Genomic DNA, 27772 nt, shown 5'->3' with positions numbered 1-27772 from the left:
TGAGCCGAGATTGCACCACAACACTCCAGCCTGAGAGACACAGCAAGACTCCATCTCAAAACAAACAAACAAACAAAAAGTATGTGTGCGGTATGTAGGAGGCAGGGGCCAAGCCATGTGAAGTCTGCTGGGCCAATAAGAAATGTGAATTTTATTCTAATAGCATTGGGAAGTCCTTGGGAAATTTTAAGCAGGGAAATGGCATGACCTGGTTCACATTTTTAAAACACATGACTAGGCTGCTGTGGGTTTCCACGTGCCGTCAGTTCCAATGCCACTTTGGGAGCCAGAGGGTGGATCACCTGAGGCCTGGAGTTCAAGACCAGTCACGGGCATGGTGGAAAACCCCATCTCCACTCAAAACATAATGGTCCGCCTGGCTTACGCCTGTAATCAAAGCTACTCAGGAGGCTGAGGCAGGAGCACCGCTGAACCCAGTGAGGCCGCAGGAGGCCCAGGATTGCACCCATTGCACTCCAGCCTGGGCAAAGAGAGGTAAACCCCATCTCAAAAAAGTGTATATATATATATATATGTATGTGTGTGTATATATATATAAAACTTTGGCTTCTGCATCTGGAAAAAGGGAGGGAGTAGAAATACTTTTTCTTTCCAACCAGTAAAAATAAAAACCCTGTACAGTATATATGCAGCAAACATAAGCAGACTATGAAAGCTGGACAGAAGATAGACCCTCTAGGAATCACAAGACGCAAGAAACAACACAGAGGTGAGTTCTCTGGGTTTTCTTGTTACTTCCTACAGGTTGAGCATCCCTAACCTGAAAATTCAAAATTGGAAATGCTCCAAAATCCCAAACTCTGAGCACCAATATGACACAAGTGGAAAATTTCGCTGACTTCACGTGACAGGTCGTAATCAAAACTCAGGCACACAACACACACTTCATTCAGAGTCCTCAAGGGAAAAATGAAATGACCTTCATGCTATGTGCATAAGGTATATATGAACATACATGAGGCTGGGCGCGGTGGGTCACGCCTGTAATCCCAGCACTTTGGGAGGCCGAGGCGAGCAGATTACTTGAGGTCAGGAATTTGAGACAAGCCTGGCCAACATGGTGAAACACCGTCTTTACTAAAAATACAAAAAAATTAGCGGAGCATGGTGGTGGGTGCCTGTAGTCCCAGCTACACAGGAGGCTGAGGCAGGAGAATCGCTTGAACCCAGGAGGCAAAGGTTGCAGTGAACCGAAATCGCGCCACTGCACTCCAGCCTGGGCAACAGAGTGAGACTCTGTCTCAAAAACAAAAAAAAGATCATACATGACTTTTGTGTTTAGACTTGGGTCCCATCCCCAAGACATCTCATTTTATATATATATATATATATATGCAAATATTCCAAAATCTGAAAAAATCTGAAATCTAAAACACTTCTGGTCTGAGCATTTCAGATAAGGGACAGATAATCAATCTGTATATTCCAGACTCAGTGTGGGAGAAGCCAGTACATGTGCAGCAGCAAAGTTTCAAAGAAAGCCTGCTCGCTCTAGCAAAAGGACCGGGAAAGGGGCAGTCTGCCAAGAAAGAAAACGTTCAGACAATAATCACTCGAATCCAGTTAAATGCCACAGAACAAAACTATGGCCCTGCCCCTACCCCCTTGCCAGCAAAGCCCAAGTGGGGAGCCAAGACTTCCAGGCCAAGTGGGGGGTCTAAACTTCAGCCCCACTCTGTGGTAACAAGGCTTCCTTGTTCGCCCCTGTTGGGGGTGTCAGAAGAAACCTAATCAGAACTTTTACCCCCATCCATTGGTAATAAGCTCCCCTTCCCTCATCACTGCTGGTGAAGATCACAGGCGGAGCAGTAATGAGGCATCTCTGCCCCCCCAGCCAGGGTGGTATCAGCAGAGATCTGGTGAACAGAAGAAAGAAGTGGGAAAAACACTCTACCCAACTTCAAGACTTACTGTACAGCACCAGTAATCAAGACTGTGATATGGACCAGGCGCGATGGCTCATACCTGTAATCCCAGCATTTTGGGAGGCCAAGACAGGCGGATTGCTTGAGCCCAGGAGTTTCAGACCAGCCTAGGCAACACAGTGAGACCATCATCTTTACAAATAATCATAATAAAAATATTAGCCAGGTTTGTGGTGTGTGCCTGTGATTCCAGCTACTTGGAAAGCCAACTTGGGAGGATTACCTGAGCCTAGGGAGGTCGAGGCTGCAATGAGCCATGATCGTGCCACTGCACTCCAGCCTGGGTGACAAAGAAACACACTGTCTTTAAAAAAAAGAAAAAAAGACTGTGGTATTGGTGGAAGGATAGACACGTAGATGGAATATCTTCTTTACTCAGTCTACCCGTTCAAATGCAAATCTATTTGAGAAATACCCTCACAGGCACACCCAGAAACAATGTTTCATCAGCTATGTGGGCATCACTTAGCTCACTCAAGTTGACCACAAAATTAACCTTCCCAAGTCCAACCCTTGTCAACTTGGCACTTACAGGCAACTCTTAAACCACCCTTAATCTCCAAATAAAGACACTGGCAGGGTCATAATTCTACCCAACATGATACGACTAAAAACGCACTAATCTCTTCTGCAGAAGAGGAAGTAAACTGCTTGAGTGGTGTTTACTCTTCTCCTGATACCCCATAACTTCATTACTATGATGTAAAATTAACGATAGCTAAATACTGATATAAAATCAATACATCTTATATCTCACGATAAGAGGAAAAGAGAGAAAACAGATATTTGCTTAATATGTGTATATGTATGCACAAGTGTGTTCATAAAAAATAAGGGAAAAGATGCTGATCGACAATGATAGTCCTTGTTTCTGGAACTGGTGAAGTGGTTGCATCTGGTATTTATAACTACTTATACTACAGAATATCTGTTCTATATTCCCTTTACCTTCAGCAAGCACCTCAGCTGGTCGTGGTTCTTTACCTGGTGGAGTGACTCAAATTTTCATTCCTGAAGAGTGTGGGCCATCTGTAGTTCTGCCTGGGTCGTGCTGTTGCAGTTTCCCATTGACCTTAATTATAGAGCGGGGTCATACTAAGAGATGCAGCAAAGCAACAATCCCCAACGTTTTTAGCACCAGAGACCTGTTTTGTGGAAGACAGGTTTTCCACGGATGGGGGTTGGGGGATGGTTTGGGGATGAAACTGTTCCATCTCAGATCACCAGGCATCAGATTTGTAAGGAACACACAACCTAGGTTCTTCTCACGCACAGTTCACAATAGGGTTCACACTCCTCTGAGGATCTAATGGTGCTGCTGACATGACAGGAGGTGGAGACTCAGGTGGCAATACCCACTCACCTCCAGCTATGTGGCCCGGTTCCTAACAGGCCATGGACTGGTACCGGTCTATGGACCCCCCAGTACCATAGCTGGCTGATCACCCCAGGGAATAGTGCCATCTTGAGGGCTCAGTGTTGATCTCTGCTGCTGGCAGATTGGGCACTCAGCAGTGGCCGTAGCCAGGCTGGCCTTGGTGAGTGGAAGTCCACATTGCTGAGCCCACGCACAACCTCCATCCCTGCCACCATAACCGCTTTGTTCATGAGCCTATTGGGCAATGTCAGGGATGGCTGGGGAAAGAGAATTTGAGACCAGCCCTGGCAATATAGTGAGACCTCATCTCTATGAAAAATAAACAAAAATTAGCTGGGCGTGGTGGCGCATGCCTGTGCTTCCAGCTACTTGAAAGCTGAGGTGAGAGGATCACTCAATCCCAGGAGGCTGAGACTGCTATGATCCGAGATCACGCCACTGCACTCCAGCCTAGGTGAAAGAGCCAGACTTTGTCTCAAAAAGAAAAAATTTAAAAAAAAAAAGAAATTTCACTGAGATAGAAGTCCCCTAAATTTTTGTCTGATTTATTTCCTACCCTCTGACATCCAAATATCTTATCAATAAGTCTACACCGTGTTATTCTTGCTCACTAGGTCCAATCAGTATATTGTCTTCCGTGTAATAGACCACTGTGATATTTGATGGACAGGAGAGATGATTAAGATCCTTACAAACTAAATGATGACACAAGGCTAGAGAGTTGATATTCCCCTGAGGTAGGACCATGAAGATGTATTAGCTAAAAGCACCCTGCTACTGCTGGTCCTTATGGACAGGTGTGGAGAAAAAGGGATTTGTTATACAAAAACTTAATTAGTTCCAGGAAGGCTTTTTTTTTTTGGTTGATTCTTTCAGATTTTCATTTTTTTTCTTTCTCTTTTTTTTGGAGACGAGTCTCGCTCTTATCACCCAGGCTGGAGTGCAGTGGTGCAATCTTGAAGGACAGAGCAAGACTCCATTAAAAAAAAAAAAAAAAAAAAAGATGGGCACAGAAATCAACTCTAACTTTCTTTTAAAAACACCAACTGTGAAGAGAAAGGAGGGAGTAGGGCAGCAGCTGAAGAGGAAATGAAGCGTCAGGAGAGGGTTTTATTTATTTATTTTTTCAAGAGAAGAGACAGTTGATAACTTCCCTTCCCCAAATTATGTGAGTTCTAGTTGGGAAGTACATCTAGAAAATGGGTACGGTGGCTCACACCTATAACCCCAGCACTATGGGAGACCGAGGTGGGAGTATTGCTTGAGGCCAGGAAATCAAGACCAGTCTGGGCAACATAGCAAGACCCTGTCTCTATTTAAAAAAAATTTTTTTTATTTAAAATTTTAAAAATGGGGCCAGGCACATGGCTCATGTCTGTAATTTCATCACTTTAGGAGGCTGAAGCAGGAAGATCGCTTGAGCCCAGGAGTTTGAGACCAGCATGGGCAGCATAGTGAGAACTCATCTCTACAAAAAATTTAAAAATTAGCCAGGCATAGAGGTGCACACCTGTAGTCCCAGCTACTCAGGAGACTGAGGCGGGAGAATCACTTGAGCTCAGGAGTGCAAGGCCGCAGTGAGCCATGATTGTGCCACTGTACTCCAGCCAAGGTGATAGAGTAAGACCCTCTCTCAAAAAAATAACTTTTAAAATGGGAACTCCTACTTTTTCTTACCCATGAGGTACATTTGAGACAATCTCTTTGAACCATGACATCTTTAACATTTCTCTAGAAGTTTCCTGTCTGAGCTCCATTTTTTTATGTGCAACATTTCATAGCGTTGCTGATTCTTGGAAAGTTGAAACAGGCCAAGCATTAGCAAACACAGTCCAATTTGTCCAAAACCAGAGTAAATTTTCTGAGTTCCCTACTGTGAAGCTCAAGAGTAAAGGAAGAAGGAAAGGAGGAGAGAAGAACCAAACATAGCTCTGGCCCCCACAAGGGTGTCTATTGGCAGGTAAGTTATAGATGATTTAGTCCAATCCACTCTTGCAGAAAAGTAAGACACAGTAAGGCTAAGTGACTTGCCCAAAGCCAGATAATACAGCCTTATTTCTCTAATTATTTGTGTCATTGAATTTTTTAAAAAGAAAGTAATCTTCCTACGAATCATTAAGCATTATATATAACATTAAAAATATATATATATATTTTTTGAGACTGAGTCTCGCTCTGTCGTACAGGCTGGGTGCAGTGGTGCGATCTCGGCTCACTGCAAGCTCCGCCTCTCGGGTTCACGCCATTCTCCTGCCTCAGCCTCCTGAGTAGCTGGGACTACAGACGCCCACCAGCTAACACGACCAGCTAACTTTTTGTATTTTTAGTAGAGATGGGGTTTCACCGTGTTAGCCAGGGTGGTCTCAACCTCCTGACCTCGTGATCCGCCCGCCTCGGCCTCCCAAAGTGCTGGGATTACAGGTGTGAGCCACCGCACCCAGCCTAAACATAATATTTTTATATACTCTCAAAGTCAACTCAATACTTTGAAGGAAAATAATATTTAAATTCAGCATTAGGTCTTGAGAGAAACAACTTTCTTAGGGCAGAATCGATCCTCTATATTATCCAAACTAACATTGCTTTTGACATTTGGTGTTTCAGGCCACTGTTCCCATTCCTTAGACAAGTCTGGGGCACACTGCCAGTTCCAAATGCTTTACACTTGGCCTCAAAGGTCCCTGGCAAGGCACTTTCATGCCCTGAGGACTTTCTACAGAATGGCTCTTGAGGGTGAAGAGATGAGCATTCCACTTACGTGCCTTTAAAGCAGGCATTCCTTTATACACAGGGCTTCCTGTGTTCTCATATCCTTGCACCCAGGATTAGGAAACTATTGCGCACAATCACATGTTCAGCTGTACAAGATCAATTTACAGGAGGAGATCATTGTAATTTAGAAAATGACAAAGGATAAATAGAGAGCCAGCTAAAATGTTTGCAAGGGATTTAATCCAAAAATAATAATCTAGCTGGAAAAGTAACAATCTGACTTTTCTAAAAACAGCATCTGATTTTTCTGAACTGAATTCCCTCCAGACAGCCTTCATTCAAATAACTGATTTTATCATCCACTCAAGCTGAAAACTTCTTTCTTTCTTTTCTTTTTTTTTTTTTTTGGGGGGGGGGGTGGAGTCTTGCTCTGTCACCCAGGCTGGAGTGCAGTGGCGTGATCTCAGCTCACTGCAACCTCCACCTCCTGGATTCAAGTGATTCTCCTGCTTCAGCCTCTTGAGTAGCTAGGACTACAGGTGCGCACCACCACGCCTGGCTAATTTTTTTGTACTTTTTTTTAGTAGAGACAGGGTTTCACCATGTTAGCCAGGCTGGTCTCGAACTCCTGACCTCAAGCAATCCACCTGCCTCGGCCTCCCAAAGTGCTGGGATTACAGGTGTGAGCCACTGCACCCAGCCAAGCTGAATACTTCTTCACTGTTGGCCAGGCACTGACTCTGCCACCCACCATCCTTTACAATATGCACTCATAAAGTGCTTGAGACAGAAAAGAATGATTTGAGGTTGCTAAAAAAAAAAAAGAGGGAATGGCATTCATCTTCCTCCATTGTATGCACACACACACACACACACGAACACACACATGTGCAACTGAATGCAATTCATTGATAGTAAGGTCCAAGAGTTCATGAATCAGCACACTGAGATAAAATCTACGGATGCTGGAACCAGGATCGTCCCTGCCATGCACATTTCCACTTTCTCCTGGCCACGACTTTTTCCAGGAATGTGTCTCAGTGCTCACAGCTGCCGTCCAATGTCAGTGGGGCATTCCCTGCTGTTCTACCACTTTCTGTCTTCTAGATCACGTCCTAGGACACAGAGCCCTCCCAGTGGCTCTCAGACAGCTCCACTCTCCTCTCCTCTCTGCTCCTCCCCACACCCCTCAGCACACGACCACCTCATTCCTTAGGAGAAGATCTTCCTCCACCACGGAGCCCTCCAGCTTCCCTCTTCTCCACCTCAGTGTACCTTGGCTGTGTCTCTCTCCTCTTCAGAGCAAATCTGCTTTACATTCCTTTCATTCCTGTCTTCACTTGCCACATCATGGAGGAACTGGAAATGAGATTTAGGAAAATGAAGTTTTATCATAAAGAGAACAGAATGGGCTGAGCACGAAGGCTCATACCTGTAATCCCAACACTTTGGGAGGCCGAGGTGGGAGGACTGCTTGAGCCCAGGAGTCTGAAACCACGCTGGGCAACATAGCAAGACTCTGTCTCTACAAAAAATAAACTTAGCTGGGCTTTGTGGCATGCACCTATAGTCTCAGCTACTCAGGAGGTTGAGGTTGGAGGATCGCTTGAGCCAGGGAGGTCGAGGCTGCAGTGAATGAAGATTGCACCACTGCAGTCCAGCCTGGGCGACAGAGTGAGACCTTGTCTCAGGAAAAAAAAAAAAAAAAGAGAGAGATAACAGAATGCCCTGAAGTTTATCATGGATGGATTTTTTTACCTACAGCCTAAGATTGAGAGAGAGGGATTCTGCCTATGTCGCCCAGGCTGGTCTCAAACCCCTGGGCTCAAACAACCCTCCCACCTCGGCCTCCCAAAGTGCTGGGATTACAGGCATGAGCCACCATACCCGGCCCTAGCCTAAATCTTTCACTTGGGAGCACCTCTTCAGTTATTTGCCTTTTCCATAATAATATTTACTCTCAATTACACAAGTAAGTTTCTTACCAAGATTTCCACCTCCACTTTCTAAAAAAGAAAAAAATAATAATTTAAATGTACTAGCTTGTTTCTCTTCTTTCTCCATTTAATATCCTGCATTGACTACAGAGTCATAGAAATCTACCACTGGAAGAAACTTCGAGATCATCTGATTCAGTCTCCTTACTTTAGAGATGAGAAAATAGAACTCCAGGGAGAGGATGCGATTTGCCTAAGGTCCCACAGGTAACTGGTGGCAGAGCTGGAAGCAGAACTCAAGGCTCTGCATTTCAGGGTCTTTTCATGCCATCGCAGTAGCTTTCCACTTGTTTCTCACAGGACTTAACACCCCTTTGTGTTAGGAGCTATACATAGCAAAACCCCTTCTGGGCATCATGTATCCCCTCTGCAGAGTCCTGCGGACCCCAGGGAAAAGTCTCCCCACAAAGGATGGAAGGCATAATTCCCCCAGACTTTTCCCCTTGTGTTCCCCTCCTAGAAAGTCGCATCGACACCAAGGTTACATGAATTCTCCAAGGTCACACTCCAAGTAACAACATGAAAACTGGAATCCAGGACTCTTGACTCAGGACTCTTATGTTCCCAACCAACCAACCAACCAACCTAGACGCAGCTTGGACAAGAGAAGGTGAGGAGCTAGGCATGGTGGTGCATACCTGTAGCCCGAGCTACTAAGGAGGCTGAGGTGGGAGGATCACTTGAGCCCAGGAGTTCATGGCCATAATACACTGTGATTGTTCGAGGCCATAATACACTGTGAGCCCAGGAGTTCGAGGCCATAATACCTGCGAATACCCACTGTACTCCAACCTACGCAACATAGCAAGACCCTGTCTCTAAATAAATACATAAATAAAATGAAACATATGGACAAAGCATTTTCAAAAAAGAAAAAAGAGGCCAGGCGCAGTGACTCACACCTGTAATCCTAGCATTTCCAGAGGCTGAGACGGGAGGATGGCTTACGCCCAGGAGTTCGAGACTAGCCTGGGTAACAGAGCAAGACCTCATCTCTACTGAAATAAAAAATATTATCTGGGTGTGGTGGTACATGCTTGTAGTCCCAGCTACTCAGGAGGCTGAGGCAGGAGGATGGCTTGAGCCCCAGGAGGCTGAGGCAGGAGGATGGCTTGAGTCTCAGGAGGCTGAGGCAGGAGGATGGCTTGAGCCCCAGGAGGTGGAGGCTACAGTGAGTTGTGATCGCACCACTGCACTCCAGCCTGGGCAATAGAGTGAGATTCTGTCTTAAAAAAGGAAAAAGATAAAAAGAGAAAGAGAATGAAGGAAAGTTGTAGAAGAGTCCAGAAAACACAGTGAGAGAGAGGTCTTCGGATGTTGGGAAGACAGATCCAAACAATCATTGACTTGACTGTCTGGTTCCTTTCAGTTGTACGTGAACAAAACTGGAGAAGAAAAATTGGCGGAATATTTATCACAAACCTGCAGCTTATTTCCAAAAACTTGAGCTTAAAGTTACTCTTTGAGAACAAACATATCTGTTTATTAAACAAAAGACGAATCTGACCACAGGCTCAGATTGTTGTGCCAACAGAAATATTCTGCACAAATGATAAGACTATTTGTAGAGAACCAGAAATTGCCAATCATAGAGTTGAGAGCTGAAAATCCCTCCCTTCCAACGGTTTATTAACTTCACCTTAAAATGCCCTTACCTGTTTGATGCCAATAACTCACAAACTTTTCCATCCGGGCTAGCTCTGTTGCTATCCCATAGAAGAGCTGGCTGTCTTAAAAATTAGTAAGAAACAAGTCCCTTGAGGCATTTAAGCAGAAGTCCGACTAACGACCTTAAGAAGCAGGACAGGTCAAATGCAGCTATACCAAACTCTATAATGTGCTACTTTCTTTATAGGAAAGTGATATGGTTTGGCTGTGTCCCCGCCCAAATGTGATCTTGAATTGTAGCTCCCATAATCCCCACTTGTCATGGGAGGGACCTGGTGGGAGGTAATTGAATCATGGGGGCGGGTCTTTCCCGTGCTGTTCTCATAATAGGAAATGAGTCTGACAAGATCTGATGGCTTGATAAATGGGAGTTTCCCTGCACACGCTCTCTTGTCTGCCACCATGTAAGATGTGCCTTTGCTTCTCCTTTGCCTTCTGCCATGATTGTGAGGCCTCCCCAGCCATGTGGAACTGTGAGTTCATTAAACCTCTTTTCTTTACAAATTACCCAGTCTCGGGTATGTCTTTATTAGCAGCGTGAGAACAGATTATTACAGAGGGCATTCTTCGAGGTTAAAGATTGGCCCAGATGGTCTCTGAGGTCCTTTTCCAACACTGAGATTCTAATTGCAATCCGATGTTATATCCTGTGTCTTCTTTCTTGTCTTCTTTGTGTCCTGACCATTCATGGATATGTCTGCACATTCCGTTGTGACCATGAGCACTCCAAGAGCAGAGGCTATGATAGGTGATAGGCAGTAATCTGCACCATGGGAAACTTAAAGCTTAAGTTTTTTTGTTTTGTTTTGTGTTTTGTTTTTTGCTTTTCTTTTTCAGACAGAGTCTTGCTCTGTTGCCCAGTCTGGAGTGCAGTGGTGCAATCTTGGCTCACTGCAAATTCCGCCTCCTGGGTTCAAGCAATTCTTCTGCCTCACCCTCCTGAGTAGCTGGGATTACAGGTGCCCACCATCATGCCTGGCTAGTTTTTGTATTTTTAGTAGAGATGGGGTTTTACCATATTGGCCAGGCTGGTCTTGAACTCCTGATCTCAAGTGATCCACCCACCTCAACCTTCCAAAGTGCTAGGATTACAGGCATGAGCCATCATGCCTGGCCAGCTTGTTTTTTGTTTGTTTGTTTGTTTGTTTGTTCGTTTGTTTTTTATGGAAAAGAAGATTCCCTGATATTGAACATTTTCCCCAGGTAATGGTACAGATATGTAAAATCTATCTGCTTCATTGTGACTATATTGCTTTCCTGTGAGATAATATTTAAGAATGTTTTAACTTAGGCTGGGTACAGTGGCTCACACCTGTAATCCCAGCACTTTAAGAGGCCGAGGCAGGTGGATCACCTGAGGTTGGGAGTTTGAGACCAGCCTGACCAACATGGAGAAATCCATCTCTACTAAAAATACAAAATTAGCTGGGCATGGTGGCACATGCCTGTGATCCCAGCTACTCGGGAGGCTGAGGCAGGAGAATTGCTTGAACCTGGGAAGCAGGGGTTGCGGTAAGCCGGGATCATGCCATTGCACTCCTGCTTGGGCAACAAGAGCAAAACTCCATTTCAAACAACAACAACAACAACAACAACAGCAACAAAAATTAGCTGGGCATAATGGTGGGTGCCTGTAATCCCAGCTACTCGGGAGGCTGAGGCACCAGAATCACTTGAACCCGGGAGGCAGAGGTTGCAGTGAGCCTAGATTGTGCCACTGCACTCCAGCCTGGGTGACACAGCAAGACTCTGTCTCAAAAAAAAAAGTATTAACTTGATTTTATTTCTTGATCATAAAAATAATATACACATTCATTATTTTAACATGGAAACACAAAGAAGCATTAAAAACAAAATTAAAACCACCCAAAATAGTACATCCTAGACATGACCACTACTAACATTTTGAGAGGATTCATTCCAAACATTTTTCATTGTATATGTGTATGTATTACAAAACTGGAGTTATACTGACATAAAGATCTATATCCTGCTTTTTCTGTTTTGTATACTATGGCAAATGTTTTCCCAAGTAATTAAATGTTACCCAAGAATGTTTTTTGTTGTTGTTGTTGCTGTTGTTTTTTGAGATGGAGTCTTGCTCTGTAACCCAGGCTGGAGAGCGGTGGCATGATCTCAGCTCACTGCAACCTCTGCCTCTTGGGTTCAAGCGATTCTCCTGCCTCAGCCTCCTGAGTAGCTGGGATACAGGCACACACCGCCAGGTCTGGCTAATTTTTGTATTTTTAGTAGAGATGGGGTTTTGCCATGTTGGCCAGGCTGGTCTCGAACTCCTGACTTCAGGTGATCAGCCCACTTTGGCCTTCCAAAATGCTGGGATTATAGGTGTGAGCCACCATACCCGGTCCCAAAAACAGTTTTAATAGCTACGCTTTATTTCATTATAAGCTGCTTCCAAGCTTTCACTTTTACAAACACTGTAATATTGAGATGGAGAACTTTGCATATGCATTTTTGTGCTCATCTTTGGTATTTCCTTGGGGATAAAATTTCTAAAGGGCTACACCACAGAAGGAAAAGTTTCCAAAATAAACTGACACACATCATCTCAATTCCTGAGACTGGAATGACATGATAGCAGATTTTTGTTGCCCCTAAGCACTCAATTAAAGCAACAACAACAAAAATCATGTCTACAGGAAGAAAGCATTATTCTAGGTCTCAGGTTATTTCTATAAACAATAGTGTGTAACTGCAATTTTGCCCACAATAAAAAATAACCAGGTATGCAAAGAAACATGACCACATGAATGAAAACAGCAGAAATAATAGACAATGGAAATAAATGAATGGGAGAAGAATGGCAAAGACTGAGGTTATCAGACACAGATTTTAAAGGAATTACATCCCCTCCGTTTATGAAGATGAAAAACAGGACTGAATAGTTCGGCAGAGAAAAAATATAACAAAGAACAGAATGGAAATTCTGGAACTAAAACTAAGATAATCGAAATTAAGAACCCAATGGGTAGTTATAAAACAGGATTAGATACAGATGACAAGAGATTTAATAAAAGATTAGGCAGAAGGCAATATCCAGAGCAAAACACAGGAAAACAAAAAGATAAAGAATAAGGAAGAAAGTAAGAGAATTACAGGATGGAGTGGAAAGATCTAACCTATGTGTAATCAGTCACAAAAAGAGAGGAGACAACGATTCACAAGTTGTATTTGATGGCTGAGAAGTTTTCAAAATTTATTAATAACATCAAGCTGCATATCCAGTTACCTACAAACCCCAAAGAGGACAAAAAAGGAATCCATACTTGAGCACATCAGAGTAAAACTGCTGAAAACCAAAGGCAAAGAAAATTTTAAAAACAGCCAAAGAAATAAAATAGGCAAATTATCTGCAAGGGAGCGCTGGTGAGGTGGACAGTTATCAACAGAAAGAATGGTAGTCAAAAGAAATGAAATGTTATCTTTAAAGCACTGAATGAAAATATCTGCCAGACTTACATTTTGTACCCAGTGAAGGTAATTTCCAAGAATGAAAGAAGAATAAAAACATATCCAGACAAACAAAACAACATGTTAATCGCTCCACTGAGGGAATACTAAATGGTATTCTTCAAAGAGAAGGAAATGATCGCAGATGGAAGACCAGACATGTAAAAATAAATTAAGAACAATAAACTGGTAAATATGTAAATAAATTTAATAAATTTCACTCATATATTCACTTGGAAAATAATAATAATAATGACTTACTGAGTTAAAAAGTATGTGTATAACATACATACATGACTATAATGGTATAAAAATCAGGAGTGGATAGGCTGGGTGCGGTGGCTCATGCCTGTAATCCCAGCACTTTGGGAGGCCGAGGCAGGTAGATCACGAGGTCAGGAGATCGAGACCATCCTGGCTAACATGATGAAATCCCATCTCTACTAAAAATACAAAAAAAAATTAGCCAAGTGTGGTGGCGGGCGCCTGTAGTTCCAGCTACTCCGGAGGCTGAGGCAGGAGAATGGCGAGAACCCAGGAGGCGGAGCTTGCAGTGAGCTGAGATTGCGCCACTGCACTCCAGACTGGGCGATAGAGTGAGACTCCGTTTCAAAAAAAAATCAGGAGTGGATAAATAGAGCTAAAGTTCTGAGGTCTTCATATTATCTATGAAGGTGGTAAAAGTGTCAATTAATATTAGACTTTGATATGTTAAGAATGCACTTGTGAGAACATATCTTCCGGGTAACTTGGATCTATGCTCCTGGGTCGCAGAATAAAATAATCTTAAAAAACAACAAAAAAGGAATGTATGTCGTTATCTCTACAAAATGGAATAACAAAACAACTCAATCCAAAAGTAGTAAGAAGAAAGAGAAAAGGAACATAAGCTAGATGGGAAGAGTAGAGAGCACTTGGTAAGATGATAGATTGATTGATTTGTTTTTAAATTTTAGAGACAGGGTCTCACTCTGCCACCCAGTCTGGAGCATAGTGACTCCATCATGACTCCCTGCCATCTCGGACCTCCTGGGCTCAAGCAATCCTCCTATCTCAGCCGCCTGAGTAGCTGGGACCACAGGCTTGCATCACCAAACTCAGGTGTTTTGTTTGTTTGTTTTGTTTTTTAGCAACAGAGTTTCACTATGTTGCCCAGGCTGGTCTCACTCCTGGGCTCGAGAACTCCTCCCATCTCGACCTCCCAAAGTGTTGGGATGACAAGTCTGAGCCACTGGCCCAGCCAGTAGAATGATAGATTTAAGCCTAAACATGTCAGTAAATACATCGAATGTAAATAGATTAAGTGGCCAAATTGAAGACAAAAATTGTCAGACTGGGCTTTTTTTAAAAAAAAAAATTCAATACTAGATTTTCTTATAAGATATGTATCTGAAACATAGCACAGGGTTTTAGAAAAGTTGAAAGTAATATGACGGGAAAATGATTTAGCATGCCAAAAAAAAACAAAAACAAAAAAAAAACAAAAGAAAGCTGCTTGTAGGCAATTGTAATATCCTTCATCTATCCTTCATCTCTCCTTTTTTTTTTTTTTTTGAGATGGAGTCTCTCTGCGTCTCTTTGGGGTTTGTAGGTAATTGGATATGGAGCTTGATGTTATTAATAAGTTTTGAAAACTTCTCAGCCATCAAATACAACTTGTGAATCATTCTTTCCTCTCTTTTTGTGACTGATTACACATAGGTTAGATCTTTCCACGCCATCCTGTAATTCTCTTACTTTCTTCTTTCTCTTTTTGTTTTCCTGTGTTTTACTCTGGATATTGCCTTCTGCCCAATCAAAGATGGAGCAGAAGGCAATATCCAGCGTAAAACACAGGAAAACAAATATCAGACAAAGTAAAGTTTATGGCAAAGAGCATTACTAGAGATCAAGAAGGCCAGGCGCAGTGGCTCACACCTATAATCCCAGCACCTTGGGAGGCTGAAACGGGTAAATCACCTGAGGTCAGGAGTTCAAGACCAGCCTGGCCAACATGGTGAAACCCCTGTCTCTACCAAAAATACAAAAATTACCCAGGTGTGGTGGCACACGCCTATAATCCCAGCTACTCGGGAGACTGAAGAAGGAGAATTGCTTACACCTGGGAGGTGGAGGTTGCAGTGAGCCGAGATCGCGCCACTGCACTCCAGCCTGGGCGACAGAGAGAGACTCCATCTCAAAAAAAAAAAAAAAGAGAGAGAGAGAGGAGGGATATTACAAAACGATTTTTTAAAAGAAGGTTCAATTTGCCAGGAAGGTGTCAAAATTCTGTATTTGTTTGTACCTCAGTTACAGCCTCAAATATTTAATGCAAAAGTTGACAAAACTACACAAAACTACAGGGAAGAAAGAAACCCACAATCATCTCTGTATTCAATAGAATAATTAGACCAAATTTTTAAAAGACAGGAAAAATATAGATGTTCTGAACCACACAATTAGCACTCTCGATCTAATGGATTACCCAGAACACTGACCCCACGACTACATTCTTTTCAAGACAAAAATTGGTCATATGGTGTCCTTTAAATAACATCAAAAAATAGAAATCATGAAAGTATATTCGCAGATCCCAGTGCAACTAAGCTAAAAATCAATAACAAAAAGATAACTAGAAAACCTCCGTATGTTTGGAAATTAAGAAATATACTTCAGAGAATATGGGAGGGAATAAGATACAGAACCCAGGTGGAAGGTTGCTTTTGCCAAGAGGAAGGACCCCCTTTTTGTTAACCTCCGCATGTCTGGACCATAGCTGCACCGCCTCCCAATGCAGTTTTGAACAAGCTGAATTAATCATTCTGGGAAGTGTTCAAAAATGAGTCCAAATGGTGGACTCCAGGACTTCCTTGCTGACTTTCTTACTTTGATCAACTAACTCTATGGCATGATCTTAACAGTTGTAGTTCTCAAGGTTCCCTAAAAGGGAACTTCTTGTTCTCTCCAAGTTACAGACCCATCACTGAGGGGCAGGGAATGAGGTTAACTCCTCCACAAACTAAGTGCTGCTCAGGTCCACATCTAGATGTTTCGGTCCCACAAGCACCCAGAGCCTGACATTATTTTGTAAAAACAGATCCTGACAGAGCCAGGAGCAAGAAGAGCCGTCAACCCCATCTCTGTGAGGGAGCTGGGGCTCAGCAGCCACAGGCTTGGGTAGGGCCACAATGCTCCTCTGAATGGATTTTGGGTTAACCAGAGATGAAAAACTCAAGTTCAAGGTCAGAGGTCTTTTCCCAAGATGGACAGGTGGCAAACGGGCCTATCAGAATCACAAGAGAAGCTTCACGAACATGAAATATTCTTCCCTGGGCCATTCCAGGCCACAGACTACAGGTTTTCCACCTTTCAGCCCTGAAAACTCTCTGCCTACTTATTTTCTTTTTCACATGAAATCTTATCAGGGTTAACAGGTGAAACTGGAAGCAGTGAGAGCCCTGGAATCCCACTTTCTTAGCTACCCCCGCTCTCCAGCCACCACTATGGCGCCTGGCCACAGATATCCTGAACTTTTAAAAGAGTATGTGTAACCAAATACCTATTTTAACCAAAAAAAAAAAAAAGTCTTGAGAGAGTCTAGCTTTGAGTAAGGCAACTTCCTGGTACACGCTCCAAAGTAAACCTGATGCAAAATGTATGAGTGAGGAAACGGGCCACATAGAGTTATTAATTGCAGACCTGCTAAAAACAGCGAATACTGGTGACACTCGTAAAGTAAAAAGTGGCCACACACACACAGCCCTTTCTTTGGGGTTAACAGTTATCAGTGGCCAGTCCAGCCCACCCTTTTTTTTTTTTTTTTTTCTTTTTTTTGAGACGGAGTCTCGCTCTGTTGCCAAGGCTGGAGTGCAGTGGCGCAATCACGGTTCACTACAACCTCCATCTCCCCGGTTCAAGTGATTCTCCTACCTCAGTCTCCCAAGTAGCTGGGATTACAGGCATGCACCACCATGCCTGGCTAATATTTCTGTATTTTTTTAGTAGAGGCGGGATTTTACCATGTTGGTCAGGTTGGTCTTGAACTCCTGAACTCAAATGATCCACCTGCCTCAGCTTCCCAAAGTGCTGGGATTACAGGCATGAGCCATCACGCCTGGCCTAGCCTATACTATTTTGGAATAACAAAGTTCTTCCATCTGTAGATAGAACGTTTGTCCTACAAACAGCTCATCTAAAACAGTCTGACATCACATAACAATGATAAAATAGGGAGGGAGGGCCAACCCATGATCCCCTCCTCCACATCCACTGCCTCCCAGAAAAGCTTTCCCTGATGTGACTTGATAGGATGGTCTCAGCTCAGGCTGTGGATGCTGTTCAATCCACCAAAACAACAGCCCCAGGCAGGACATCTTACATGTTTGTATACCCCAGGTTCCGATTCCACAGGAGGGACGGGCTCTGCTCACGTCAAAAACATTAAAATGCACCCAGCCTCCCACATTCAATCGTTTCCGTTTAAACATTTCAAATGAACTGTATCACTCTGCTTTTCAAACAATTATTTATTTTGCCCAGTTTTTGGTTGTTCAAATTTTTGTTTGTTTGTTTGGGGACAGAGTCTCACTGTGTCACCCAGGCTGGAGTGCAGTGGTGCCATCTCAGCTCACCACAGCCTTGACCTCCTGGGCTCAAGTGATCCTCCCCACTCAGCCTCCTGAGTAGCTGAGACTACAGGTGCACACTACCATACCCAACTAATTTTTTGTGGTTTTTTTTGTAGAGGCAGGGTCTTACTATGTGGTGCAGGCTGGTCTTGAACTCCCTGGCTCAAGTGATCCTCCCATCTCGGCCTCCCAAAGTGCTGGGATGACAGGCATGTGCCAATATGCCTGGTCTGTTGTTCGAATTTTGGATCCAGGAATATTTTCTCAGGTCTCAAACATTTTTGAGATCCTTGAAAATCTTGGTGATTCCATGCATTGCTGTTATCCCTAGTACCCATCGGATAAATCAGTCCTGCCCTGTGAAGCTCACTGCAGGGTTTACTTGTGAGGAAAACATCGAGGACAGCGTTTGTTCTACTAAGCAGTGTCCTCTCTGTGTGAACCTTGAGTTCCTTGAGCACAAGGGCTGTGTGGTCTTTCTCACCCCCAGGTCCCCACACCAAGAGCCTGGCCTGGCATGCAACTGTTTAATGTTCAACTAGTGGTAATGCCTAAACTGGACTTCTGTGCGCTGCCTGAAAATCACCCTTCCTAGGGCATGTTGACCCCATTCCCCAATCCAGGAACACAGGCCACCACTCTTTTATATCTTTGAGCAAATTAGAAAAAAAAAAAAAAAAAATGCCTCCCCTGGGCTGTTACACTCCACTAGGAAATCCTTCCCTGGGGCTTACTCACGCCTTCCACGTCTTTCCACAGAGTTGGAGTCCACCCCTCACCCTTACCAGGCCCACACATGTGCAGGAACACATCCACACACGGCAGGCTGTGTGCACACAGACGATTCCCTCGCCTTTATAGGTGCTATTCCTTTGACTTGAAAATCCCATCAATTCTAATCTGCACATACAAACTTCAGCGCCCAGCCCAAATATCACTTTCTTTGTGATTCCTCCCCCTACACCTCTCAGGCAGATTGCATCGCGTCCTCCTTTTTATTCCCATCACGGTGGAAGGTACCCCTATTTGAGTCTTGCCAGGTTGCATCAAATTTCTTTCTTCCAGGTTTGGTTCCCTGCTGAACTGTGTTCTCAAGGGGAAGAACCGTGTCTCAGTCATCTCAGTCTCCAATGCCTAGGATGAGACCTCTTTTTTTTTTTTTTTTGAGACAGAGCCTCGCTCTGTCGCCTAGGCTGGAGTGCAGTGGTGCGATCTCGGCTCACTGCAAGCTCCGCCTCCCGGGTTCACGCCATTCTCCTGCCTCAGCCTCCCGAGTAGCTGGGACTACAGGCGCCCGCCACCACGCCCGGCTAATATTTTGTATTTTTAGTAGAGACGGGGTTTCACTGTGTTAGCCAGGATGGTCTCGATCTCCTGACCTCGTGATCTGCCTGCCTTGGCCTCCCAAAGTGCTGGGATTGCAGGCTTGAGCCACCGCGCCCAGCCAAGACCTTTTTTATACATGGTGGGTTTTCAAAAAATGTTTTAGACTGAATGCAGAACTCGAGTCAAGTGACTCCTCAGCTCAAAATCTCTACAGAACCTTCCCCTTTGCTTCCTGACTTTGTTTCAAACTCCTCCACCAGGCACGCGGAAGCTCAGTCCACAGCTCTCCGCTAGCCTCCCCACCTCACCTGCGTGGGCTCACCTGGGCTTCCAGGTGCTGCTGGTACAGCCCACCTCTGACACCTCCTTACCTCTGCATCTTTACTCATCTGTCCCTCTACCTACAGTGCCATCTTCCCCTCTCCCCCTGTCAAAATTCTAGCCATCCTTCAAGGCCCGAGCCAAATGCCATTTTCTTTCTCTCTTCCCTTCCCTCCCCTCCCCTCCCCTCCCCTCCCCTCCTTTTCCTTTCCTTTCCATTCTTTTTTGAGACAGAGTCTCCCTCTATCACCCAGGCTGGAATGCAGGGGCAGGATCTCAGCTTACTGCAACCTTTGTCTTCCAGGTTCAAGCGATTTTCCTGCCTCAGCTTCCTGAGTAGCTGGGACTATAGGCATGCACCACCACACCTGGCTAATTTTTGTACTTTTGTTAGAGATGGGGTTTCACCATGTTGGCCAGGCTGGTCTTGAACTCCTGACTTCAAGTGATCCACCTGCCTCCGCCTCCCAGAGTGCTGGGATTACAGGGTGAGCCCTCATGCCCAACCTCCAATGCCATTTTCTTCTTGAAGCATCCTACCAGCAGATGTGACCTCCACTGCTGAAACCCACAGTGCTTTATCCTTCCCAAGCCATTCCCCGAACACTGCTCAGAGGTTGAAGGATGTGTGTTTGTCATTAACACACTTCGAGAGCAGGTATCTCCCGACTTCAGCATAGTGCAATCAGTGCACACAGTAGGTGCTCAGTGAATATTGGACCAAATGGAATTGAGCATCCATGCTACACCTGCAGATGGGAGAGGCAGCAAACTTATGTCCCAAGAACCAACATGACACAGATCTCTCTTATCCTCCCGTTTTTTCTCAATAAGGACAAAATTTGTGCTCAGGGGAGAAGGGCATAGCGTGCCCCTCCCTTCCTTCCTCAGCCAACAGTTTGGCTTCCCTTCTAGAGAGGTGAGAGAAGGTGTGACAGGCCAAGTTTCCTTTGCTCCACCCCGTCGTGTTTCCCCCAAACACCCAGCGTAAGTTCACGTCTGGCAGAGTTGCTTTCCAGCTCCTGCAGGCTGGAGTCGGCTCACCTGCAGTAGGCACTCAGCACAACTCTGCGAGACCGGCTCACCTGCACCCAGCACTCAGCACAGCTTCCAGCATGCAGAGCCTCCCCACTGCCACCCGGGCCACCTTGATCCTCGGCCTGGCCTTTGCCTCCCTCCACTCGGCTTGCTCGGCAGGTAGCGTTATGAGCTTTATTCGTGGCCAGGCTGGGAAGGGGGAGGGAAGGAGGGAAAAGAGAGGTGGGAGGGAAAGGAGGAGGAGGAGGGGGAAGATTCTTTGGCCAGGGTTGGTCCTGCACAAAGGAAGGAGGAAACAGAACTTTCTCATCTGAAGGATTAGGCAGGGGGTGGGAGGTGGGGCTGGGGTGGGGGTGGTCTTAGGTTGGCCTAAGACAGAGATCAGGTACTCAATTCCTCATCTAGGGCAGGAGCAGTCACCTCTCTTGGCCTTTGCCACACAGAAAGGAAAAAGTTGTTTGCTGGAGTCTCACCCATCAGAGGACCAAAATGACATCTCTTGGTCCGCTGTGTCCTGAAGGCTCCTTCTCAGCCCCCTGAGCTCTCGTGCTTTGCAATCCTCTCTGTGCACATTTGTGTCTGACCTTCCCTTTCCTAAGTCCTCTGTCCCTCTCTGTCCCCTGTACTTTCTCTGCGACTTTCACAGAACCTGACTGCCAGGAGGGCTGCCATTCACTGTCTCCCACCCTCCTGCCTCCCTGGGCACTGGAAATGTGGGTTATCTCCCTATTTTCCTACAGAGGCTGGAAGGCTGATCTACACCCGCTGCCTTGCCCTGCCAGGCCGGGGTCTGCAACTCATGACAGAGGGACCTTGGTTACCATCTCATGCTCCTGGCTTTGATCTTGTTCTCAGCCACCTCAGAACACCACCACATTTTCTATGCCCTGCAACACTCTCCCGCTCCCAAAACCAACCCTGCACCCCAAAGTCCTGTATCTGCCCCTCTCATCCTCAGACTCTCTTCTGCAGCCACTGCCAGGGGTGTTGGTGTTGAGGTTCAAGACGTGCGCTCTTGAGCCGCTGAGCCTGAACCCAACTCCATCTTCCATGACTCACTAGCTATGCGACCTCAAGCAAATTACTTTCCCTCTCTATGCCCAGTTTCCTCCTTTATCTCACGGGGACCATCATAGTGCTTGTCAAGAGGCATTGATATAATTTCATGTAAAGAACTTAGAAATAGCCCATAGAAAATTAGCCAGGTGTGGTGGCGGGCGCCTGTAGCCCCAGCTACTCAGGAGGCTGAGGCAGGATAATGGCGTGAACCCGGGAGGCGGAGCTTGCATTGAGCTGAGATCGGGCCACTGCACTCCAGCCTGGGCGAAAGAGCAAGACTTCATCTCAAAAAAAAAAATAAAAACAAAAAAACAATAACAACAACAAAAGAAATAGCCCATAGAACGCACACAGTGAATGTCAGCAATTATGGTAAGCACATTCATTTTATTTTCCAGCTTCACCCCTCCCCAAATTAGAGTGCTGAGTTTCTTTCAACTCACCCTGACAGTGTCTTGCTTGTGATGGGAGCTGAAAATCAGAAGACAAGTTTAACTGCACTGAATTGTTGGGTCTTCCCAGCAGCTTTTCCTGTGGAATAGCCCCAAGTGGGCCAGTCCCTCCCTCGCTTCTGGCTCTGCTTATAAGGGAGGAGGGTGATGTTTAAATTCTTAGGAATTTTCACCGGGGCTATTCCATTTGAACCACAGAAAATTACTGATATCGAACAATTTTGACCTATAACAATGGCAATTTCATAAGCTTGAACCTAACCCTAGCATTCAGCCAACTAGGGTTTTTTTCCACTCACTTTGGAAGAGGACAACTTCCATTCTAGGTGTAGAGGTGAGATGAAAGTCAAGGCCAAGGAAGTTATTTGAGTCATAAGGAAAATTAGAATAGTGAGGAATCAGTTTCTCCAAAACAAATAAAGACCAGGCTCTAAGCCATTTAGCTGTAAATAATTTACAGTAGCAGATTGCATCGAGGCAATTACTATACTTTAAGCAGGACATTGGAGTGGCTTGGGGGTTGGGTGGCATAAAATTAGTCTCAGCAGCAATTTCATGGTTTTAGCTAAACAGCAGGTTTCTTCCTAACTCGTCCTGCTGTGTGACAACACGCACCTTTGAAGGACACGCTGACCCATAGTCAGGGGAGCCTTGAGAGTTTCCACACCCACCACCTTTTTTTTTTTTTTTTCCTTTTTGCATTCCCAAAGAAGCAGAATGAACAGTAATATAATTTCTAGGAAGGTTCTTCCAATCCATCTCTTGGTTTCCATCTACCTAGGTCAGCATTAGCACTGTCTAATAATAGAACTTACACTGAGGGTGGAAACGTCCCATGTCCGAATGGTGCTTCCAATATGGTAGCCACTATTCACACGTGGCAGTGGAACCCTCGGCATGTGTCTAATGTAACCAAGAAGCTGAGTTTTTTACTGAATTTAATTGTAATAAATTTAAACAACCACAAGTGGCTAGTGGCTGCCGTATTGAACAGTATGAACTTAGAGGTCATCTCTCTTCTTATCGTCAGTTATGGACAGGAACCTGGATGCCTCAGATCCCTAACCCAATCCCACACCCCAAGCCAACAGGACTTTAAGAATTCATGCTGAAGTCCTTTTCATCTTTCCACTCCTTGCTCACGAATCAATCTATGTGCTGCGTATTCCGGCAATCTCTGGGCTTGCTTGTATGATGTTTAATTTTCTTTGACAGCCATCATTCTGGAGGCTGGAAGTCCAAGATCAAGGTGTTGATGGCTTGATTTCTCCTGAGGCCTCCCTACTTGGGTTGCAGATAGATGCCTTCTACTGGGTCCTCACGTGGACTTTTCTCTGTGCATGTATGCTGCTGATGTTTCTTCTTCTTCTTTTTTTTTTTTAGACGGAGTTTCGCTCTTGTCACCCAGGCTGGAGTGCAATGGTGCGATCTCAGCTCACTGCAACCTCCGCCTCCCGGGTTCAAGCGATTCTGCTGCCTCAGCCTCCCAAGTAGCTGGGATTACAGGCATGCACCACCACGCCCAGCTAATTTTTGTATCTTTAGTAGAGATGGGGTTTCACCATGTTGGCCAGGCTGGTCTTGAACTCCTGACCTCAGGTGATCTGCCCACCTCGGCCTCCCAAAGTGTTAGGATTACAGGTATGAATCACTGCACCCGGCCTCTTCCTCATCTTCTAAGGACCCTGCCATATTGGATTAGGGCCCACCCACAGGACTTCATTTAAGCTTAACTGCGTCTTTGAAGGCCCCATCTTCAAATACAATCACACTGTGGGTTAGGACTTCAACATATGAAACTGGGGAGAGGGGAACATAATTCGGTCCATAACAGGGAGTTAGCTGGTTGCAGAAAGCCTCAATATGCCCATGCTGGAGCTTCTATAATACTTTTATAATACTCACTACTGATTTACAAAGAAGATTTCAAAATCTGTGCCTGGGAATGGCTTTTGCTGGTGCCTGAGACTATCTCCCATCTTTTCTTCCAGAAGCAAGCAGCAGCAACAGCTCAACCTTGACCGCTCACCACCCAGACCCTGGGACCCTGGAGCTGTGCCTCAGTAAGCTTCTCCTGCCAACTGCTGTAACCCCAGAACCGGCCCTCGGCCTGGGAGGGAAACAAAGGCCTCCCCACTTCCCGTTGGTTGGTGTCAAGTGGCCAAGGGCCTTCCTGGCCTTCCTGTGCACCAGTGTGGTTTGTCCCAGAACTATTTGCAGAGCAGGTCTAAAAGGCTTTCTTGGCTCTGATCCCCATCTAGGTGCATAATCTTTGACACAGATCGCTTTAATGACCCATCCCAGGTCAGCAGCTAACAATGCCCTAGGTTCAAATACTTGAAGAAGTTTGGAGGTGGAAAGGCCATAAAAAATCATCTAGTCCAACTTCCAGCCAATGCAAGAGCTTGGTTTTGCTATCCTTGACATACATATTTCTTCTTCTTCTATGCACGTTCTTCCTCTTCTTGCATACTTCTAGCCACAAGGCAACCACTATTATGCATGTCTAGCTAATAGAAAGTTTTGCAGCTGGGCACAGTGGCTCATGCCTATAATCCCAGCACTTTGGGAAGCCGAGGTGGGCAGATCGCCCGAGGTCGGGAGTTTGAGACTAGCCTGACCAACATGGTGAAACCCCGTCTCTACTAAAAATACAAAAAAATTATCAGGTCTCTACTAAAAATACAAAAAAATACAGGTGGTGGCATGCACCTGTAGTGCTAGCTACTAGGGAGGCTGAGACAGAAGAATTGCTTGAACCTGGGAGGCAGAGGTTGCAGTGAGCTGAGATTGCACCACTGCACTCCAGCCGGGACAACACAGTGAGACTCCTTCTCAAAAAGAAAAGAAGAACGTTTTCCTTTATTTTGTCTGGTTCCCTTTATCCTGCCCTCATTGAATGACCAAATGCATTAACTTGGGCACTTAAAAGGAAGGGTAGGCTGGGCGTGGGGGATAATGCCTGTAATCCCAGCACTTTGGGAGGCCGAGGCAGGTGGATCACTTGAGACCAGGAGTTCGAGACCAGCCTGGCCAACAGGGCGAAACCCCTTCTCTACTAAAAACACAAAACATTAGCCAGATGTGGTGGCACACACCTGTAATCCCAGCTACTTGGGAGGCTGAGGCAGGAGAATTGCTTGAACCCAGAAGGTGGAGGTTGCAGTGAGCCGAGATCATGCCACTGCACTCCAGCCTGGGCGACAGAGTGAGACTCTGTCTCAAAAAGAAAAAAAAAGGAAGGGTATTAGGGAATAATACATAGAGGTTAAGAGTACGGCTTCAGAGTCCTGCAGACTTGGTTTGAGTTCTCCTTCTTCCATCTTGTGACCTTGGGCAAGTTACAGCCTCAGTTTCTTCATGTAAAATGGGAATAAAAATTGCACCTGTCACTTTGTGAGGAAGGCATAAGCTAATGTGTAAAAGCACACATCACAGTGCATGGCATGTAGTAGACCCACATCAGTGTCAGCTACCGCACTGTGATTGTTCTGTTAATATTAATGGTAGAGAAGCCTGGGTGGGACTGGTGGTGCATGCCGTCGTCCTTACTCTCCCTTCCCCACCAGACGTGGACTTCTGCCCACAAGCAGCCCGGTGCTGCCGCGCAGGAGTGGACGAGTACGGCTGGATCGCGGCGGCTGTTGGCTGGAGCCTCTGGTTCCTCACCCTCATCCTGCTCTGTGTGGACAAACTGATGAAGCTGACTCCAGATGAGCTCAAGGACTTGCAAGCGTGAGACCCAGGCTCGGTGCACAAAACAGTGATCGCCACCAATTTGTGGCTAATGGGGAAGGGGAGTAGAGCTAACATGGTTTCTATTATTTAAGTCATTTTCACCTTTAAGCTTCAGTTACTTTTACAAGGGAAAGAAGAAAGAGCGGGAGAACCAAGTGAGGCAAGCCACTGCTGCCCTTGCATGTGGCTCCCAAGGGCCCCTGGGCCTTCTGAGCCCAGGTGACTCCTCTCTCAAGATAGTCCTTCTGGAATTTGTCCTGTTTTAACCTTTCTTCTAGGCACCAAGGGAGGTGCACAAGAAACTATAAGACTTAGTCTCATCGTCAACATGTTCAGAAACAAATGCATAACCTTCTCACCAAAACCAGGTCATTGGCTTCTCTCCCTGCTTGAGTCCCGGGCTTAACTGTCATTTCAGAATGTGAGAATCAGTCAGGTACGGTGGCTCATGCCTGTAATCCCAGCATTTTGGGAGGCAGAGGTGGGCAGATCACTCAAGGTCAGGAGTTCCAGATCAGCCTGGTCAACATGGTGAAACCCTGTCTCTACTAAAAGTACACAAATTAGCCAGGTGTGGGGGTGCACACCTGTAATCCCAGCTACTTGGGAGGCTGAGGCAGGAGAATCTCTTGAACCTGGGAGGCGGAGGTTGCAGTGAACCAAGATCATGCCACTGCACTCCAGCCTGGGGGACAGAGCAAGACTCTGTATCAAAAAAAAAATGTGAGGATCGGTCGGGCGTGGTGGCTCATGCCTGTAATCCCAGCACTTTGAGAGACTGAGACAGGAGGATCACTTTAGCCCACAAATTCAAGACCAGCCTAGGCAAGATGGCGAGACCTTGTCTCTATTAAAATTTTTTTTAAAGTTAAAAATAAAAAGGTGAGAATCCCCTTGACACTCCCACCATCTTCACCCACCTCGGGTCCTTCTCCGGCTCTCCTTCTGGCTTCATCCTGTCTTCCACGGCTCTCCTGTCCCACCCATTCTCCCCGCCGGTGCCCTAGGTCTGGCCTTCACTGCCTTCCCCTAGGGGTATTGCATTCTGTCCTCACTGCCTTGAGGATCTTCCTCCCCAGCTCTTCACTTCCTATGGGCAGCTGCCAGGGTAGGAGCTGTCACCTCCTGCTGGCAACAGTCAGTAGTTCCTAAGGACTAAAACTTCTCAGCCCAGCATTCAGCTCTCTGTAGGAGTCCATCTGTCCCCCAGCAGATGCAGGAGTAAGGACTCTGACTAGCCCACTCCTCATCCTGGTGTCTTCAGCTTCTATGCTGCCATTTTCTTGTCTGGGATGGCTGCTTCCCAGCTCCACCTCCAGAATCAAGGATATTCCTCCAAACCCAGCTTGAACGCTTGATCTGCCTGGAGCCTTCCTGGTCATCCTTGGGTGACCTGGAGCTGGTGCTCTTAGCGCACTTCTGTTCTGCCCTGATGTGCAGCTGTTGTGAATGGGCCCCTCCGTAGTTTATCCTTCCTCATCCCCCTGGGGCGTAGTACCCTATGCAAGTTTGTCCAGCGAGTGCATGGGTGAATTAATGAATGAACGAACAAATGAGTCTTTGCCCTAGACGACTTAAGGTCCTCACTCGGTATTAGGAGCCTCCACTTTTCTCCAGATGGTTGAAATAACCAGTCTCTGAAGGAGCCAGTGGTTTGGTCACTGCTCTCTCAAATTACAGTCATTGTCACTTAGCGCGGAGAGTGGACGTTGCACATTACTGTGAACCCTTGCAGAGGAGGGGAGGGCAGGTTTATCAGAAGAAAGGACAAAATGACTCCTTATGAAGCAATTTCTGCCCTCTGTGAGAAAACATGTATTTAGATTAGACAAACTCTAGTCAAAATACAAAAAAGAAAAACAAAAGACCTCTGAAATAGGAACAATCTCTCGAAGAGGCAAATGACTCAAAACTGCTCAATTGCTCTTTCAGAAAATCTAAGTAAACTTCCCTGACAACAGAAACTGAAGAGGTTGCCTGGTTCATCTTGTAGTCCTCCAAAACAGCAGATAATTTCTGAATCTCAGATGTTCAATCAGTACAATGGGATGGATTTCTT

General features: G+C 45.5%; 2 protein-coding genes across 3 annotated transcripts in view; one reads left to right on the top strand and one right to left on the bottom strand.

Moving 5' to 3' along the window:
* The window catches only part of ATP6V0A4 (ATPase H+ transporting V0 subunit a4), a 91408-nt gene extending 70810 nt beyond the window's left edge, over positions 1 to 20598 (bottom strand). Inside the window, exons 1-2 of one of the 2 annotated variants that reach the window (XM_009203949.3) lie at positions 20512 to 20598; positions 7312 to 7395 (exon numbers count right to left, since the gene is read on the bottom strand). The gene's annotated coding sequence lies outside the window, so the exon portion shown is untranslated. Of the gene's footprint in view, positions 1 to 7311; positions 7396 to 20470 lie in introns of both variants that reach the window. The other variant, XM_009203950.3, reaches the window with a different exon arrangement.
* TMEM213 (transmembrane protein 213) lies at positions 20404 to 27567 on the top strand. Its single transcript, XM_003896658.4, has 3 exons — positions 20404 to 20623; positions 23967 to 24038; positions 25545 to 27567. Exons 1-3 carry the CDS (start codon positions 20542 to 20544, stop codon positions 25712 to 25714), a joined length of 324 nt encoding a protein of 107 aa, XP_003896707.1. The 5' UTR covers positions 20404 to 20541; the 3' UTR covers positions 25715 to 27567.
* The last annotated feature ends 205 nt before the right edge of the window (positions 27568 to 27772 follow it).

Source organism: Papio anubis, chromosome 4 (genome assembly GCF_008728515.1).
Source record: "Papio anubis isolate 15944 chromosome 4, Panubis1.0, whole genome shotgun sequence".
In the NCBI taxonomy this organism is placed as follows: Eukaryota; Metazoa; Chordata; class Mammalia; order Primates; family Cercopithecidae; genus Papio; species Papio anubis.
This window is presented reverse-complemented; position numbering and strand designations above follow the sequence as displayed.